This window comes from Micropterus dolomieu, linkage group LG06 (genome assembly GCF_021292245.1).
Source record: "Micropterus dolomieu isolate WLL.071019.BEF.003 ecotype Adirondacks linkage group LG06, ASM2129224v1, whole genome shotgun sequence".
Taxonomy (NCBI): Eukaryota; Metazoa; Chordata; class Actinopteri; order Centrarchiformes; family Centrarchidae; genus Micropterus; species Micropterus dolomieu.
In genome coordinates this window covers 7,971,281-7,988,553 of record NC_060155.1, presented here as the reverse complement: position 1 = coordinate 7,988,553, position 17,273 = coordinate 7,971,281, and the positions used below count along the sequence as shown (strand labels likewise).

Here is a 17,273-nt window from a genome sequence, read left to right as displayed (position 1 = left end):
ATCTAAAAAAAAACACTAAGGAAGATGGGAATGCACACAGCTAACACTACCCCACCCCCACGAATCTGACCCGAGAACAAAAAGATGAATGGGCTAAAAGCAACACATACACTGCACTGCACCAATTTTCACTGGGCTTGTCACATTTTTTTGCAAGCAGATAAATTAATTTGGAAAGTTATCGCACTGATAATGCTTGTTACCATGTTGCAGAGTTGTAAACTCCTGTCTCACAATATCATAAACTGCTTTATTGTGTTCTGGCATCTGATAAGTCTTCAAACTCATGGATTTGTTACTCAAACTGGCCTCTCTAGGTTGTATAACATCTTAGCCCCTTGTGTTTTTAAATGGTGTGCTGTGTTTGGTGTTTTGGTCTGAACACCCAGAAACACCGTTAAAAAGTTTATTTTCCTGGGTGTCAGTGAAGAGTTTTAGTGTCCCACAACACTGTAAATGCTGTTTTATAAGAACAGTTTGGAAGAAACAAAGAACAACTGCAATCTTGGAGGCCTTTGCTATAATTTCAAATTACATTTTTTTGATATTGACCAAAAAAGCATCTATTAGCAGCATCTGTAATAAATGATTTCAGCTTAATGTATTCATATCAGTCCGTTTCTAATCTATAAATGTATAAATTTATATATATATATATATATATATATATATATATATATATATATATATATATATATATATATATATATATATATATATATATATATATATATATTCATTCATAATTTCTTTGTCTTTTTTATGCTGCCCTTGCTTGGCTAAAATGTCAGGTCAACTAATAAAAAGTGTTAGTGTTTTTGGCTTGTTACCGGTTTGCCCTGAGAGGGATTTCATCCGTGGAAAAGGCAACATGTTTACTGTCACCTTGCTGCTTATTGAATGCACCACTAGTTTTCTACACCAGATTGTGCCCTGTCCCTTTAAGGTGGGCGCTGAGACGCCATCTGTACCTGGGCGACCTGGCACTTCATCTCTGCCCACTTGACCTCCCAGGCGGCTTTGTCATTGGCGTAGGACTGCTGCAGTTGGCATCGCCGTGTCTCCTCCTCCCGCAGCTCCTCTCGAAACTCCTCCAACAGCGTCCGCAGGGCCTGCAGCACCTGCCGGTTCTCTCCAAACTGCAAGGAGGGAACAAGACAATTAGCAAAAACACACATTTGGGAAAGATTTATCCAGCAAGTTCCTTCTTTGTCATGATGGTCTTGTCTCTTGTTTTTATCTGGGTCTGTGTCCTTTGTTTGCCTTTAAAGCACTTTGGGATGAACCTGCTTTGTAAGTGCTTTATAAATTAATTTGATTTGAACTTCTCCATCCTGTTTCCTATCTGTCTCCTTGTTCTTTCCCATCAATCCTTTCTTGACTCCCGCCATTAAAGAACTAAAAACATGTACACATGGTGGGTGTAAATATAAAGTTGCATTCCTAATGATTCCTTAGGAACCTCTGAGTAGGACACTAATTAAAGCTGCAAAAAAACTGTTAGACAAATACAATGCTGATTTATTTTAGTCCAATTATGATGCAGGGGGTTTGAGAAAGTTTAGACTCAAGATCTGCATTTGGGTTTATAAGAACTTCAGGCTATATGAGCAATGACACTTACTGGCTTTTAGTAAATAGAACAATGTGTTATTCCTGAAGTGTCTGCTCAGATAACTGGCTGAAGAGCTGTTTGTCTCTGGTGGAAGTACAAAGAAGTGTGTGAGTAAAACATCACCTTGAGGTATCACTACAGTGCCGCCAGTTCCGCCAGCTGGGGCTGAGAAAACAATATAAGCTCAGGTGATAAAAGGCCAGTGCACTTCAGTCCAGTGTAAGAATGGAACAGTGGAACTTGTGTTTGTTTTGTTTTAGGGGGGAAGATACAGCCACAATAGACTTTATTATGTAAGCAATTCTGGAAAAATCCAACAGCATGACAAAAATCATGATATTGACCGAACAACAACACAGCAAGTAATGTAATTAACATTAGCTTATTTGTGGGTTAGCAAACCGTGACTACAGTTGCTGCTGCGAAACTAACATGCAGCGAGGACGAGATCCAGCACAACAGCTCCAAACAGCGAATTCACAACTTTCCTGCTACTGTAGCTAAAATCACAACAGCGCCATGTCTTGGCAAACTAGAAAGTAAGCTGAATGTCTGTGGGAAAGTCATTTAATGTCACCTAACAACCAAATCATGGCTAGAACTGCTGGAATAGTGTTGTGTGGTGGGATGTAGGCCACTTTGTTTGTTTCCCATTTATAGAGCGAGGTCAGTGTAAACACACCAAGTTTTTTTTTAGTACACACATAGAACGGACAGCTAGTGGACCTTGAGGAGATATTCGCTGAATTTGACAAAAATACATATTTTGGATTAATTTTGCATACCCCAGCTTTAATGGATTCCATGAGGATATGATATCTGAAGAATTCCCCAAAAATCGCTTTTTTTGCAGCAACCACTTGTTTAGCTTGGTAGCTAGCTAGCTTACAAGCAAATTTATTTTAAGTTAAAGGTACCCTGTGGAGATTGCTTGTAAATACAAAGATATCTGTACATTCTTGTATATATCCCTGAGGCCTAACAAACACAATGAGTGCCTTTTATAAATCATAAATCATTTGCAAAGCAGATTTTTAATATTTTTGAAAACCTCCATTGTTTACATCCACATTTGCAAGCTAGCAGTAGCAAAGGCATTCAGCCTGAATAAAAATAAGAGGCGAAAGAACTGAACTACTTTACATAATGGTATGCATCTAAACCACTTGGACCAGCAGGACGCCCCAACCAGCGGGCAGACTCTGTTCTATTGAAGCACAAAATTAGCACCACTAGTGGTTAATAGGTCCACTGGGTACCTTTAATTAAAAGCCATTACGTGTAGAATTGAAAGGTTTCCAACTTTGGCACGCCAGTGGCAATACATGCTACTATTGCACAAACGGATCTGCCCACTTGACCTCCCAGGCGGCTTTGTCATTGGTGTAGGACTGCTGCAGTTGGCATCGCCGTGTCTCCTCCTCCCGCAGCTCCTCTCGAAACTCCTCCAACAGCGTGATTGGCTAAAAGCAACACATAGACTGTACTAATTTTCAAAGGGACTGTCTTATTTTTCTACAAATAAAAACGATTGGCATTAGAAAATGCTATAATCACAACTTTGTATAGGCTTTAAGCTAATATCTTTCCCAATGGGGAAATTCATCCTCTATTTAAGAGCAACGGTCAGCACCCAGGAGCTTTGCAAGATGCAGTGACACGAATACGTTTAGTTATTCACATACATGTCTATTGATTTGGGGGGAAACACATCACATGTTACTTCTGACACAGAAAAGTCCCAGTCAGGTTCAAAGTCAAGACCCTCTTGCAGTGAGGTCACGGTGCTAACCAGTGCACCACAAAGCTAAATACAAAATTCAATCTAAAGCTAAATTTAATCCTTGGGATCCTGTTCCACATATTTCAAGCTAATTGAGAACTGTTATGTCAGTGTGAAATCCTTGTTTAACTTTTTAAAACTTGTTTTACATATATTTTAATGTACTGAGTACAGATCGTTACACTAAATGTGATGAAAGTTCACAGCGCCTGTGGAAAAAATATCATCACCTCATCTATAGTATTTACAATATTCATATATATATATATATACCTAGGCACTTCAAAATTATCAGACATTGGCAGTACCAGAGGAATGGATGAATCAGGATTTTTCCCTCACCAAGCTGCCAAACTACCTAAATTATTATAAGTCTTCACTGAAAACTTCCAATGACCTCTTTAAGGCTTAACATACTATTATCTCTCTGGCTGCAGGAATTATGATCTGTGCACTGCTCTGTTGTAATAGCCATGTGCAGATGCTTACTAAAGCAAGTCTGCATTTCTGCTCTCATGCACAAAGCTTAATATAGTCTAGTGGGCATGCTTGTTAAAGCACCAATGTCAGATCACTGTGCAAACCATTTTTAAGATGTTATGGGAAAATCAAAACACAGGACAAAGTAGAGCACTTAGGCTGCTTAATAATGCATCCAACCCAAATTGCTTACATCCATATCTTTACTTTAACAAAGGGGCAAAGTGGTCGACAGACGTACGGAAAGTAGTTTCCAACACGCGCTATATTTCCTCCTCTGAAACATTCAGCAGCCTGAAGAACACAGCTCCTTTTGTTTCCTTTGCATGTAACTGAGAGTCTATGTTGTTGTTTGAACAATAAGCCTAAAAGTGGATGTACTCAAAATAATTACTGCCTCTTCCTAGTTATCTAGGCCAAAACTGTCATCTGCATACCATGCCAAACAGCTCTAATGAACGGCTGCCAAACATTCCTTTGAACACGATTAAAATTAATGAGAAAAATAATTAATTCTACAATACTTTTACTTGAGAACAAGTAAGATCCTACTGATTTATTTCTTTGCACTGTAACTTTACAGCCTTATGTTCCATTATGTGTGTGTGTCAATGTATTTATATACATGTAACTGTATAATATCTTATAGTGTTTCTATTGTATTTTACTTATTTATTTCTATTTCAATCTAATTTTTTATTTATTTATATGTTTTATGTGTGTAGTATGGATGGGCAACTGCATTAAACTGTGCAATCCTGTATTGCAAAATGACAATAAAGCTAATAAACCTTGAACATTGTTAGATGATTGAAACAATTAAAAGTTTAACAAATATTAAATATTTAATTGAGTTTGCTGTTTTTTTCTTTAACTCGAAGATTTACAAGTTAAAGCATTACGAGTCTGGGATGCCTGAGATTCCATCCCTCATGAGTAAAATTAAAATTCCTAATTCAATCAAATCTAGGAGTCTTCCATGGATGGAACTGTAAATGGCCAAGTATCCTCGTGTGGACTAACACACATGTTGATCTAGGCTTCAGGGGTCTAGGCTTCAAAAACAATTTAAATTTAATGCTTGATTTGTATGACGTTTTGGGAGGGATGTTTTTCTTAAGCAATGGCAGCTCTCGCAAGGAGCAGGCTGGACCAGAACTTGACGAGTTTAGGAAATTACCGGTTTCGTTATAAATCAGTCCTGCATCGTATGCCATCGAATTCAAGCTGTTGGTAAGCTGTGGTTTTTCACAATAATCATCTCCACTGTGTTTTATTTTTCATCATAGGTTCAGGCTAATATGAGTTAATCTTCCTGGAGGCTTCTAGATCACAACATGGCTGATGAACTCAAAACGTTACTTATGTTCAAATGCAGGGGAGTCACTGTAGTTGCAGTTTTCCCTAATTTTGTTATAATAAAATTCAGCCAAAAACCAGTGGAGGAAGTGTAAATGTGCGCGTACCTGTCTTTGATGCTGCAGGTGTCGATCAGGTGACGGCAAGGGGATGATGGGCCCAGTGTCGAGGACGTCCCCTGGAGTTTGCGGTAAACACAGTCTGTCGTCTCGATCCGACTCCCCCTCCGCCTGCTCCACTATCACTCCCAACTCTGGGACGCCCTCCAACTTCTCGAACTGGAACAGATGATACGGCCATGAAAAGCCTGAGTTTGATTTCAAGCCCACATTTTTCTGTACCAACACATTTTGTTTCAGGCTCACAGTCATTGAGCCTTTCCCAGCATGCAATGGGTAGAAGGCAGAGAAACACCCTGGATGATTCTCCAGACTTTCACCCGGCTAATACACACACAAACAACCTGCCAAATTCACATTCATACCCTCCAATTACAGTCACACATGTATGTAGTTTGAGATTCTTTGGAATGAAGGAAACAGCAATTAGGTTTTGATGCTCCATCATAAACCAAAAAATCCACAATGGCCCTAATGCACTGTGGTAAAGAACAGAGCCCCGTAAAAAGGTTTTTAAAATGCAGCAGGTATTAAAGTTGAATCAACTGAATTCTTTGGCTGATGTGAGTCCACCACTGACTTTTGTATTATATGTACCTTCAATGTTTTTTTGCCTTTATCCCGTAATGTGGTGTTCAATTTTGATTCAATGCTGATTTAATGCTATTTTCTTTTAACTGTTTCACCATTTTATTCGTATTAGTTGCAGCTGTGTAAGTTTCAATGTCATCTAATAGTTGGATTTTTACTATGTACACAGAGCTCAATGCAAATAAGAGTGAAGGGCTTTCATTAGACCACCCTTTATAACTAAAGGTTGAATAAAATTACAGTAAACGTGTTCTTGGCAGCCTTTCCCCTATGTGTGTGTTTTCAGACTTCCTTTGCCATCGCGTTTAACATTAGAACAGTCTACAAAAGCATCCTTTACACAGTGTGATGGCCCTGAATCCATGATAACTTATCAGGAATGAGCGTCTGTGAGTCCATAAGGGAGGACACTGAAACTGGGCCATTCTTTCTTGTTTTCACCCAGTTTTCAATATATATAATATATTTTATTTTACTGTATCTAAATGTGAGCAGTGTGAAACACTTTGAAACTGTAACCGTGATTGAGGGCTTTAAAAATTAAATTGACTTTAGAAAATGTTCTGTTGGGATTCAATGTCAAGTCAAGGAGGTGTGGTAAACATGCAATAAGGTACATGTTGGCTCCTCGCTGCTGCACCATCTGTAGGCACAAATTAGGTTTCATGACACGATACTGCATGAATAAACTGAAGAGTCAGAACAGAGTCAAGAGAAATTCAATTAATTTTTAAAGAATTACAGAAAAAGTGCCCAGCCCAAGATATATGAAAAAGTAAGTGATATTCTAAAAAAAGCAAGGTGATATATAAAGTATATATTATGTTTATGATAGGTTTAGTAGGAACTGGGTAGACAGTTTAGGCTGTAATACCCAGCACAGCTGAAAAAAGATCCATAATTACAGCAACTCATCTCCTCCATCAACTGAAACTTTAGTGGAAATAACTACTCTGTGGTCTCTGGGGACGTGCAGTGCAGAGCTATGAAAGTCACTTGAACATATCCCTGAAAAACAAAAACAAAACCAGCAATACCTGAATCTCACAAATTACGAGTTTAATCAACCAGGAGCCCGAGAAGATAACAAGAAAAAGTGAAGTATCGACTGCTAGGTCAATAAGCTGAACAACAAATGGAGTCGCTCGATCAGCCGGGCAGCCAATTAACCAGACTATCAATCAGTCCTGCAGAAGTACCTGCATCCCAGTGGAAAGTATGCGCCTCAAAGTGGTACAGGAACAAAAGGTTTTCAGGATGAGTCAGGGATGCGTTTGTCATCTCGTTCCTAATGATCGACTCAAACCACAATCTGGTTTGCTTTCGTGCTTTGTGGATTAAGAACTGAGCTGTGCCTTTTTGGTTTTAAGGGTCATAACCTTAATTACATGTCTGAATCTGCAAAGGCATTAAATAAATGTTGTGGTGTAAAAAGTACAATAGTTCCCTCTGAACTGTAGTGGAGTAGAGGAATAAGTTAACACAAAATGGAAATACTTAAAACCTATGATCCAACAGATCCAACCCAGCATGTCAAACCTCTCACCTCCGGGTGCACCGTCCCCTCTTCGGAGTCGTCCTTGCGGCCAAGCCTCCAGTGCATAAGGATCCACCTGAGCTTCATGTAGAAGATGATGGTGTTGCGTCTGAAGAGGCGGAGCTCTTGTTGCATCATGGCTCTCTCCTGAGTCCAGGGCACCTCATGACTCTGAAGTCCCTGCAGCTCCAGACCTCCACGCTGGGCCTCCAGATGCAAATGCTCGTCTTCCTGCTGTAGATGGGATCAGGCAAAAGATTAAGTGAATAATGTATGTAATGTGATTTTTGGCCATCATTTTGGACATGCGGCTAATTCCTGAGTAGGTCTATTTGGTTATTTATTGAGCTCATCTGTCATCATTAACAGATTGAATATATTTTATAATTATTCTGTCCCAAAAAATGGCAGAAAATTTAGAAATTTAAATAGCTTTTTTTTGTCTGACCAACTGTCCAAAACCCCAAAAATATTTCGTTTAAAAAAAGTAGGAACATTTTACATTTCAGAAGCAAGAACCAGAAAACTGTATGTTTTGTGTGCTTAAAATGACAGAAAGCTTCTATTTTAAAACAAAGGCCCATCCATTTCATAGTTTTTTAAAAGTATTTTTAAAAGGATCATTTTGTAAGAGTAAGTGTCACGTTGATTATATTCTGAATATCATGTTTAAATGAAAGAAGTCAGGTTTGCATGTTACAAGTACAAAAAAAGTTTCAGACTGAAGACCGTGACATCAATCTTAAGCCTGAAACAAAATTCTGGTGCGGATATTAAACCAAAACTTTCTTCCCTCTCCAGTGGAGACACTTAATTAAAAAGTATGTTAAAACTTCAGCAAAGATAGCAGAGCAAGTGAGGTGTGATACCAATGATCTTATGCTCAAAATCTAAAGGCATTCAAACATGGCGTTATTATACCTGAGGCAGACAAACGACAGCCTCCCGTTCCTCCGTCGCCGCTCTCAGCCTTCGTTCATGATCCAGACGAAACTGGATGTCAGAAGCTGGCGTGTCCCGGAGCTGAACCCACAGCAGCACAGCACACAGTTACGTTACCAACACTTTGGATAAACTACATCACATACTGATGTCTCACACCGATTCTGTTTGCCTCTCTGTAAAGCTTTATTTGAGATGATTACACTTGATTATATTTGCTCTCTACAATTTCCACTGCAGGACTGAAAAAGCTCACATGAGATCTGAGTATGACACAAGTAGAAACCCATCAAACCTACTTCTGCAACATCTCAGGAAATTCTAATAATTTAATGCTGCACGACTTGAGCTGGAGTACATGTCTTTGTCTAACAGCATCAAAGCTCTCTGATATTTACCGCAGAGATGGGAGAGTTGTATCAATCTTCTCATCTAACTCTCAAGTGTAGTTCCCAAAATCAAAGTCGAACAATTTCTAACACACTAGATACTTTTTTTCAATTAACAGAATAGTGACTAGAAACTGTGATGGGCAAATTGATACTGTGATAAACTGTATAAATACCTCTACTAGAGCTGTACGAAGACTTCATTATAACTTGAAAACTAACAGCTTCATCTAAATTATGGTTTCTATCACCAATAAAACATGAACTGAACTGAGAACTGAGCCCATGTCAAATGAGATGCTTATGTTTATGGTTTTGAATGTAATGATTCTTCTTCATTATTAAACTCGTTCACAAGACGTCCCTGTCTTTCTAAAAACAACTGTGCAGACTCTGACAATTTAGAAACTGCTGCGGTTTATAATGCAATGTCTTTCTCCTATCCTGTGTGCGGGAGTTCACTGTACCCTCCGACAGTAAGTTGAGCTGTTCAGTGTGTACTGACCCTAGATCACCTCCCTGTCAGCCCAATGTCAAATGCAAATCATACAGGCCTACAGGGCATTGCTAATCCTACCATATCCAAGCTGCTTTCACATTCATTCATCTCACCTCACGGATTATACTGCAGCAGAAAGCACAGGGACACAAAGAAGTCCACACGCATGTGCCGTAACTGTAACTGTAATAGTAATGTGTCACATCACCGCTGGCAGTACTCTGCATTACATAACAGCGGGCAATTTCTCTATGAACACAAGCATGAGGCAGCGATTATGAATCCCGGTGTCCTGCGATTACACAGTGGGTTTATTAAACAGCCGAGTCACTGAAGGATTTAACAGATCTGAGCTGATGTGTGCGGCAGCAACGTTACCACTCACTTCGTTGATTGTGCTCTTTTTTTTTTTCTCACTGGGTGTGTTTAAAGTGTATTGTGACACTCCTGTGTAAGCTGCACTTTTACATGCGTTTAATTTGCTGAGTCGAGTCATGACATTGCAGTCTTTAGTGATGGACCGGTGCCAGAGTGCATGACTACAGAGGCCCCTGTGTGCAGACTCAGCTGTGATACACTGAGTGCATACATGCGTCTAAAGAGCCAGTATACCGTAGCTGTGCATGGCTGTTGTGTCATACTAATTTAAGGGCAACAAGCTGTCTACCAGCAGAAACACATTTTATAGCACAACTTATAATTTAAATTAGTGATTGAATTGCAGAGCTCTCCTTAACTTTGGAGCAAGATAACATGTACTTTCAGTCACACAATGTAAAGGGGGCAAATGGTATGGAATTTAAAAAGCAGTAAGAAAATGTTAAATGTTGAAAAAAAATACATAAATAAAGATCAGTGGCTGTAGGAGTGATATTAACTGTGAAAGTAGAGTGAGTGAATGAAGTGAAATCGTGTTCGGCATCAAAAAGTGACTGTGGCTGGAGTGTCACTAGACATGCTGGACTGAGCGGCCTTCTGATGATAACGAACCTTTTGTTAAAATTGTATCCCCTGTTATTTGAAATCATCCAAATGTAAAGTTTATATTGCTCAGAAACACTTCTCCAGTAAATAAACTGTAAAGTCAAACTCCTCAGAACTGGCCAGTAAGTGTTATCAGTTGCTTCACTGTTGGGCAGGTTAAGTCTTTCTTGCCATGGTGCACTGCTTTCCATGCCAACAGACACCAGTAACAGCTAAAACATGTCTTTTTTCAGTGAAATGACCCTCATTCTGCACCAGCATTTATTTATTACATTTTTGGTTTGATCATTATTGTCATGACATTAGATTATTTTAATTCATATATTTGCCTGTATGCCTCTTGTGTCGATTATGCAAAAGGTTGCATTAAATTAAAATATGCTTTGGGTATTTTTGAAGCGTCTACAGGCCCTGCAGAGCTATATTTCACAACAGCTCACAAGAAAGAACTAGTCGCTCTGCAGAGAAGAAACCAAACCAGGTTTGTCTTTGAATCAATTTAACTGATTAGAAAACAGAGTCCAGGTCAACAAAAGGCTAGTGTCAACTCAGTCCTACAGGTGGAAGGGAGATGGAGGAGGCACTGACCTCTGCTCTTAAAGCCAGGGGCCTGTGGTACCTAGTGGGTCCCGGGGCTCCCCTGCTCTGGGCTTGGCCCCCACCCTGGCTCTGGCTCTGGGGCTCCACGCCTCGCTCCTGTCCTAGACGCCACTCCAGCTCATCCCTCTGACCGGACTGTGAGTGACGTGGGGTCGGGGAGGGGAGGGGAGGGTAGGGGAGGGGGGGAGGTTTGTGGACGGTGGGTGTAAGGGGTTGGGGGGATGTGTGACAGGTGCAGGATAGAGGGGTGCAGGTGGTGGTGGTATTGGGGGAGATGTGTGAGGTGGATTGTGGACAAAAACAGACAGAAGACAACAAGCGGGGTGAGGGGACGAGGAAAGAAAGCGGGCGGGGAAAACAAACAAAAATAAAACAGAAAATGGGTAAAGAATATAAGCAGAAGGGGTAAATTAACTAACAGACTACACGGTGTGGAGAAAAACAAACGGACTAGAGTACGAAGAAAAGCGCCAAGAGAAAGACCAACTTAAAGATGACGGCGTATGAGAGAGATGAGAAGAGGACAAGAATGAGGATGAACAAAATCATGGGCTGAAACATCTGGCGGGAACACAAAGAGGAACAAAGAGAGGGAATCGGGGGGGAAAGAATGCAAAACACTTGTTATGAAGCGCATGCAATGGGGGATACATGAGTCCAAACCAACAGCTGAGAGATACCACGGCAAACTGCAGAGCGAGAGCTAGCACGCTAAAGGTTTTCAACACATGCCGGTGCACAGCCGTGTGTGTTATAGAAGCAGTCAACTAAGGAAAGTTGCATCTTGAGCATTGAGCATTGTTTTCAGACATTACAGCATTTAAAATACACTGGAGGCATTTGAGGCTTCAGTTGAGCATAAAAGACAGCGCCATGCTAGTTGCCCCCTTTTGTAGCAGTGCCCACATTCTAATTTCTTTAAATGAGGACTCTTCCTAGCTAGCCGGAACGTTATGCTATCATGCCATGTAGGAACTACAGAAGTGCATGGCCTTCACCAAAGCAAAAAAGTTGGGGACATATTCTCTTAAGTATGACTTCCAAATCTTGTAATTATGACTTAGCATCTCAAAATTATTAGAAACTATTATCTCGTATAACAGTATTAACTCCATCAATTCATCCTTCATCAACCACTTAACCTGTGTAAAGGGTATTTAAAAGAAACTATTAATCTCATTTAGCACATAATTATCTTGTAAAGATCTCATGGTCACAATATTCAAATTTTACTGAAATATCATTAATGCAAGGTTACTGACAGTGCGCAGGATTTTTTGGTTAACTCAAGATCTGCATCGTATAATTACAAGATAAGAAAGTCATGCTTACAAGAAAACATTTCCAACAAGATAATTACGAGATCAGAACCTAATTACAACATACAGATTTTGTTATTATGAGATAAACGTAATTTTGAAATGATGGGACTTAAGTTGTAATTGCAAGAAGACATCTCATTTTTGTATCTCTGGTGAATGCACTTCTGTACATATCTTCATTTTAAAATGTATTATATACTGTATACACTGACAATATATCCTACTTTTTGCTGTTGCTGTGACAGTTTTTGCTCTATAGCCTAATACATATAAAACCCCACGATTCTACAACTTTGATCATCTTCAAGAACTCTCAATGGACGAGGGCCTTGTTTCTTTGAACAGGTGTGAGTTGTTAGTACAGTGGTTAGCTTTGACTAATCCACCCAGCTTCACCCAGACTAACCAGTGAGTCCTACAGGCAGAGGAGCAAAGCAGAAACAAGGCATTGGGCAGAATGAGCATGGAGGGAGCTTCAGTCTATTATCTCTACAAAGCAGATTAGGTTCTCCAAGTGAGAAATGTTTGAAGAGCTGTTTGTTTTATTCCATATGACAATCTGGCTGATAGAAAAGACATCCAAGATGTCTGCCTGATCATGCAGCACAGAGATAATGACCCTGATTTGGAAGAGTACACAGTATGTTGATATGTTGACTGAGCTGCAATAATACAAGGACAGAAAGCAGGAAGCCAGCCAGCGAGGTTCTTCCACAGGCAAATCACACAGCGCCATGCAAATCTAGTTTATTCTTTTTTTTTTTTCTTGAACAGAGGTTATTTTAGACAGTGCACACATTTTTATGGTTGGTCTCCTTGGCAACACCATGGATTAACCAATCTCACGTGTGTCTGTGTTGGTGTGTATGATGATATATTGTGCAAACATATTTGCTACACCATTTATTTGTCATAATGAGTCATACAAATGATAGCATGATGTAGCAAAGCTGTAAGGAGAAAAATATTTACTAAACTTTGTCATGCAACAATTCACTAAGTAAAGAAAAGCTTTGAATTAAGCCAAATGGAAGAAGTTGCCACAACTCCTTTAATACTTCACACCAAGCATCCTTTCAAGCACCCTCCTAAGCACCCTTGGCCCTGGCTGACTGGAAGCAGGGCAGCTGCAGACAGTGAGTGCAGGGAGAAGGAGGCAGGCAGGGCTGCTGGCTATGAGGATGTGCATGGAGATGCAGATGTGAATGTGGCAGCAGCAAGAAGGGATGATGGTGGCGGTGGGTCAGGGGAGGGGTGGCGATGATGCCAGTGTGGAAGAGCTGGGTGGCTCATGTTGTAGCGGGAATCCTGCTATGTCACCCTGTGCTGGCATCGAAGGTCTGAGGGTCTAAAGAGTCACTTGAGGTTTTAAATCATAGGTTCGGATTTTTTCGAATCAATCTAACCTGTCTTATAATCGTCTAATTTCCCTATATGTGGGTGACCAATCCAACACTTGGTGAATGCGCTTCACAAGGATAGGACTGAAGGACCAAAAAGCAGCATTGCTGTTAACATTTGCCCACCACAAGCCATTTATCCCTGTGGTAATTCACTGACACCCCCTGCTTAAAAACCAAAAAGTCAGGATCATTCATACGGAAACTCAAAATCAAGCAAGCTTTTGCCCTTCTGCTCCACTGGAGGTTTCTCTCCTTCCTTATCTCGCTTTGTTACCATTTGATAAGTGCACCGCCCCAGTCAGACTCCACACATGTTGTGGCTCAACTCCACTGTAAGAAACTGGGGACAAAACCCGGAGTTCTCGCTCTGTGCAAAAATGCATTCTTAAGTTTAAACAAAGGTAATGTGTGGCTTCAGCAGAGTTAGCCGAATTAAGTTGGTCAATTCCCTCCACCACATCTCAGCAAGGAAACACAAACACGCAAACACAAACAGGGAAATTCGTACAAAATATGCCTTAACTTTTGGAAGATACACATTTGATTTGGCTAATATAGGACTACTTAAGCATTATATTAGCTTTGGCTAACATTAAAAGAGCACTCAGCTGATTTAGCATTACACTGCTATAACACTGCCAGACTTGTGTTGAACAGTTTTTAAAAGAAAGGATCAAAATTGATACAGTTGAACCAAAGATATTGTTTTTTTATTCCAGGCATTCTTCTTCCTTGTCAATACCCACAATGCAACACAACTTTCGGCAGCTCTGTTGGAGATATCGGTTTGTGTTATGCTAGAAGCGGCTAATGCAGCCCCAGGCCCCTAGCCTCAAGAAGAGATGAGGAGGGCGCACTTGTCCTTTAACACATTAAGAGAATACATACATACATTTTTGCACGGAAGAGAACTGTGGATTTCCTCCACTATTTCTTACAGTGGATTCACCCTGTTGCCACTATGGATAGGAGGAATGATTACACCCATAACTCTCTTACTGTTCATATGGGCATTGGGCAAGTGAATATTGTATTAAGATAGAGTTGAAAAATTCCGAACCTATCCTTAAAGCTATGTTTTCCTACAACTTAATGAGATTCCCATTGACAGGCATGGCTGTGGACTGTATTTGTTCTGCCAAAGATGGACAGCCCTGCCACTTTCTTTAATTAGAGCAGATTTTTTGCACACAGTGCTGACTTAGGATCTCATTTAGTTTATTTTGGACTTAAATGCTCTACTAATGACTGCACACTTAGGGCCATTTAAATCAAAGCAAAATGAATTTATTACATTTATAAATATACCAGAGGGTTTTCTCTTAGCTACCTACACGTCTGGATTCTGCCTGCTATTTAACCTTTCTTTCCTGCGACAACCAGGTGGGATGCTAGAGAACTTGTTTGTGACACTCTAAAGAATCTAAAGTATTAACTTTTTCCCCATCATGGCTAACTGCTATACTGGTAGACAGGCCTTCCCCCTTGGTATTAATATGTCTCTTTTTGCAAAGGAAAGCAGCCACAGAAAGAAAACAACATGTACTGAGAGATAGATAGAACAGATAAGGTCACAGGAAGTCTATCCATTGAACTTACCTGGAAGTCCGTCACCAGGTCTCTTCCAAAGGTGCCAATGGGAGAGTCACGGGACATGGAGGTGACTGTGGACAGGAAGCTACTGGACTCTGTGAGGTTTGGCATGGGTGACAGATCGTCTGTCCTTTCTCTCAGCCCCTCTCCTATATGGTCCAGCTTCTCCACGAAGATGTGTAGCTCAGTGCGGAAAGCCTTCATGCGAGTGTTGATGGTGTCCAAGACTTGGGTGTCTGGTTTGTTTCCAGACGCCGCCCCTCCTCCTTCCAGGCTCTCTCCTGTCGTCACCAGCAGCCTGCCCTCAAAGATCAGACTGTCGGTGTCCGTGATCAGACGGTCCACGGTCTTCCCCAGCCTTTCCGCCTCACGTTTCACGTTGGTGAATGACTCCCGTTCCTCCCTCCTGCGGTTGGCTAGTTCAGTGGCGCTGAGCTCACTGCCATCTGACGGTTTCATGCTTCCAAACCCTGAGGTGGTTGTTTTCTCAAACAGGTCTTCAGAGTCACTCTCTCCCCCTATTGGGCCCTCCCTCTTGGGATGGAGGAGAAGAAGTCGCCCTGCCTCCTCTTCCTCAGTGGCTTCTCGCCGACCTGCGTCGCTCTCTGCATCGCTGTCTCGGGGGCTGCCGGAGCGCAGGCCCAGGTGTGCAGCCAGGTCGCAGCGCTGGACGTTGGACATGAGGACTCTGTTCTCGTACTGCAGCTTCATCACTTTTCCACTCAGCTCATTGATCTGCATCCTGGCTGACTTAAGCTCCTCCATCAGCATCCCACTGCTGGAGCTGTTACCGTTCCCCCCATTACCAGTTTTAAATAATCCTCCCTCACTACCTTCCTCGCCCACAGGCACAGGGCTGCTGCTGGGGCCGAACTTGAAGCGATTAAGTTCAGATGTCAGCTGCCTGTTGTGGTCCTCAATCTCAGAGATGGAGCGGCGCAGCAGCTCGGCCTCCTCCTCCACAAATTGCAGATGGCGACGTAGCTCACTTGCGGACTCCAGCGCATCACCACCATATGGCGACGAGGGCATGCTGGAGAAGGGTTCCCGCCCAAAGCAGTCTCTTTCATATTGACAGCGGATGTCTTCATTTTCCGCCCGCAGGCTGCGGTTCTCCACTTCCAGCTCCACGATCTTCCTGCCCAGGATGTTAGCCTCCTCCTCCACCAGCTTGAGCCGTAACCGCAGCTCAGCCTCTCGAGTGGTGTGAGGACCACCACCAGAGCACTCAGCCAGGGGAAGAGGACTGTCCACGTCCCCGTAAACTGACTTGTATTTCTGCAGCTCCTGCTCCAGTTCGTCCTTCTCCCGGCCCAGCTTTGCCATCTTTTTTCTCATCAGGCTGGACTCCTCCTTGGAAAACTGGAGCTGGCACCTGAGGTCTGCGCTGTCCTCCTAGCAGACAATAGGGATGAGGAAACTTTAACAACTTTAATCGAAGGTGATAGATTATACTTTTGGTATTGTCAACAAATCCCATTTTTTAAGAAGGCTAAATAATTTCCTAAAACTCCTGTAGTATTTAGAAAATGTTTTCCAAAGAGGTGTTAATAGTGCATTTGTTAGGGACTATTTTCAGCAGTGGAGTAATCCACATCTGCTGCTCTAGAGAGTATTTATAAATGCAGGGCAGTATATTTGGGATTCACTCAAATTAAACTAGTGTGAGCGTTCATGTTAAGGAAGGAACATGTCACCCAGTGCAATGATTTGGCTCATTGGTGTGTTTTTAATAGTTTTTGCTTAATGGCTAAGAGGAATAAAATTTATCAGGCTTTGGTTACATGCCTGTAACACCTGTTAGTGGAATCAATACAAATTTGGTCTTTTTATGGGATTTGTTTACAATAAGAAACATAGAATGTCACCAAACATGGCCTTTAATGTCTATAACATAGATTTTTTTTTTTATGATTTTGAATTCATAGGAAATATTTTTATTATTTTTACCTGATTGGTGGATTTCTTGTCTTTAAATGTTTCCCTGCTTCCTCGTCTCCTCAGTGCAGTCTGCAAACAAACAAAGAAAAAAAGATATACAGCGTGTAATCATATAC

The 17,273-nt window shown here is 41.2% G+C and overlaps 1 protein-coding gene across 3 annotated transcripts in view; it reads right to left on the bottom strand.

Moving 5' to 3' along the window:
• Positions 1-17,273, bottom strand: part of LOC123972359 (microtubule cross-linking factor 1) — a 67,108-nt gene that overhangs the window by 17,999 nt on the left and 31,836 nt on the right. The window contains exons 4-10 of one of the 3 annotated variants that reach the window (XM_046051824.1): positions 17,167-17,226; positions 15,223-16,611; positions 10,887-11,033; positions 8,406-8,507; positions 7,494-7,718; positions 5,345-5,515; positions 972-1,139 (exon numbers count right to left, since the gene is read on the bottom strand). In XM_046051824.1, the coding sequence (XP_045907780.1) occupies positions 972-1,139; positions 5,345-5,515; positions 7,494-7,718; positions 8,406-8,507; positions 10,887-11,033; positions 15,223-16,611; positions 17,167-17,226 (2,262 nt within the window). The remainder of the gene's footprint in view (positions 1-971; positions 1,140-5,344; positions 5,516-7,493; positions 7,719-8,405; positions 8,508-10,886; positions 11,034-15,222; positions 16,612-17,166; positions 17,227-17,273) is intronic. The other 2 variants (XM_046051825.1, XM_046051826.1) reach the window with 2 other exon arrangements.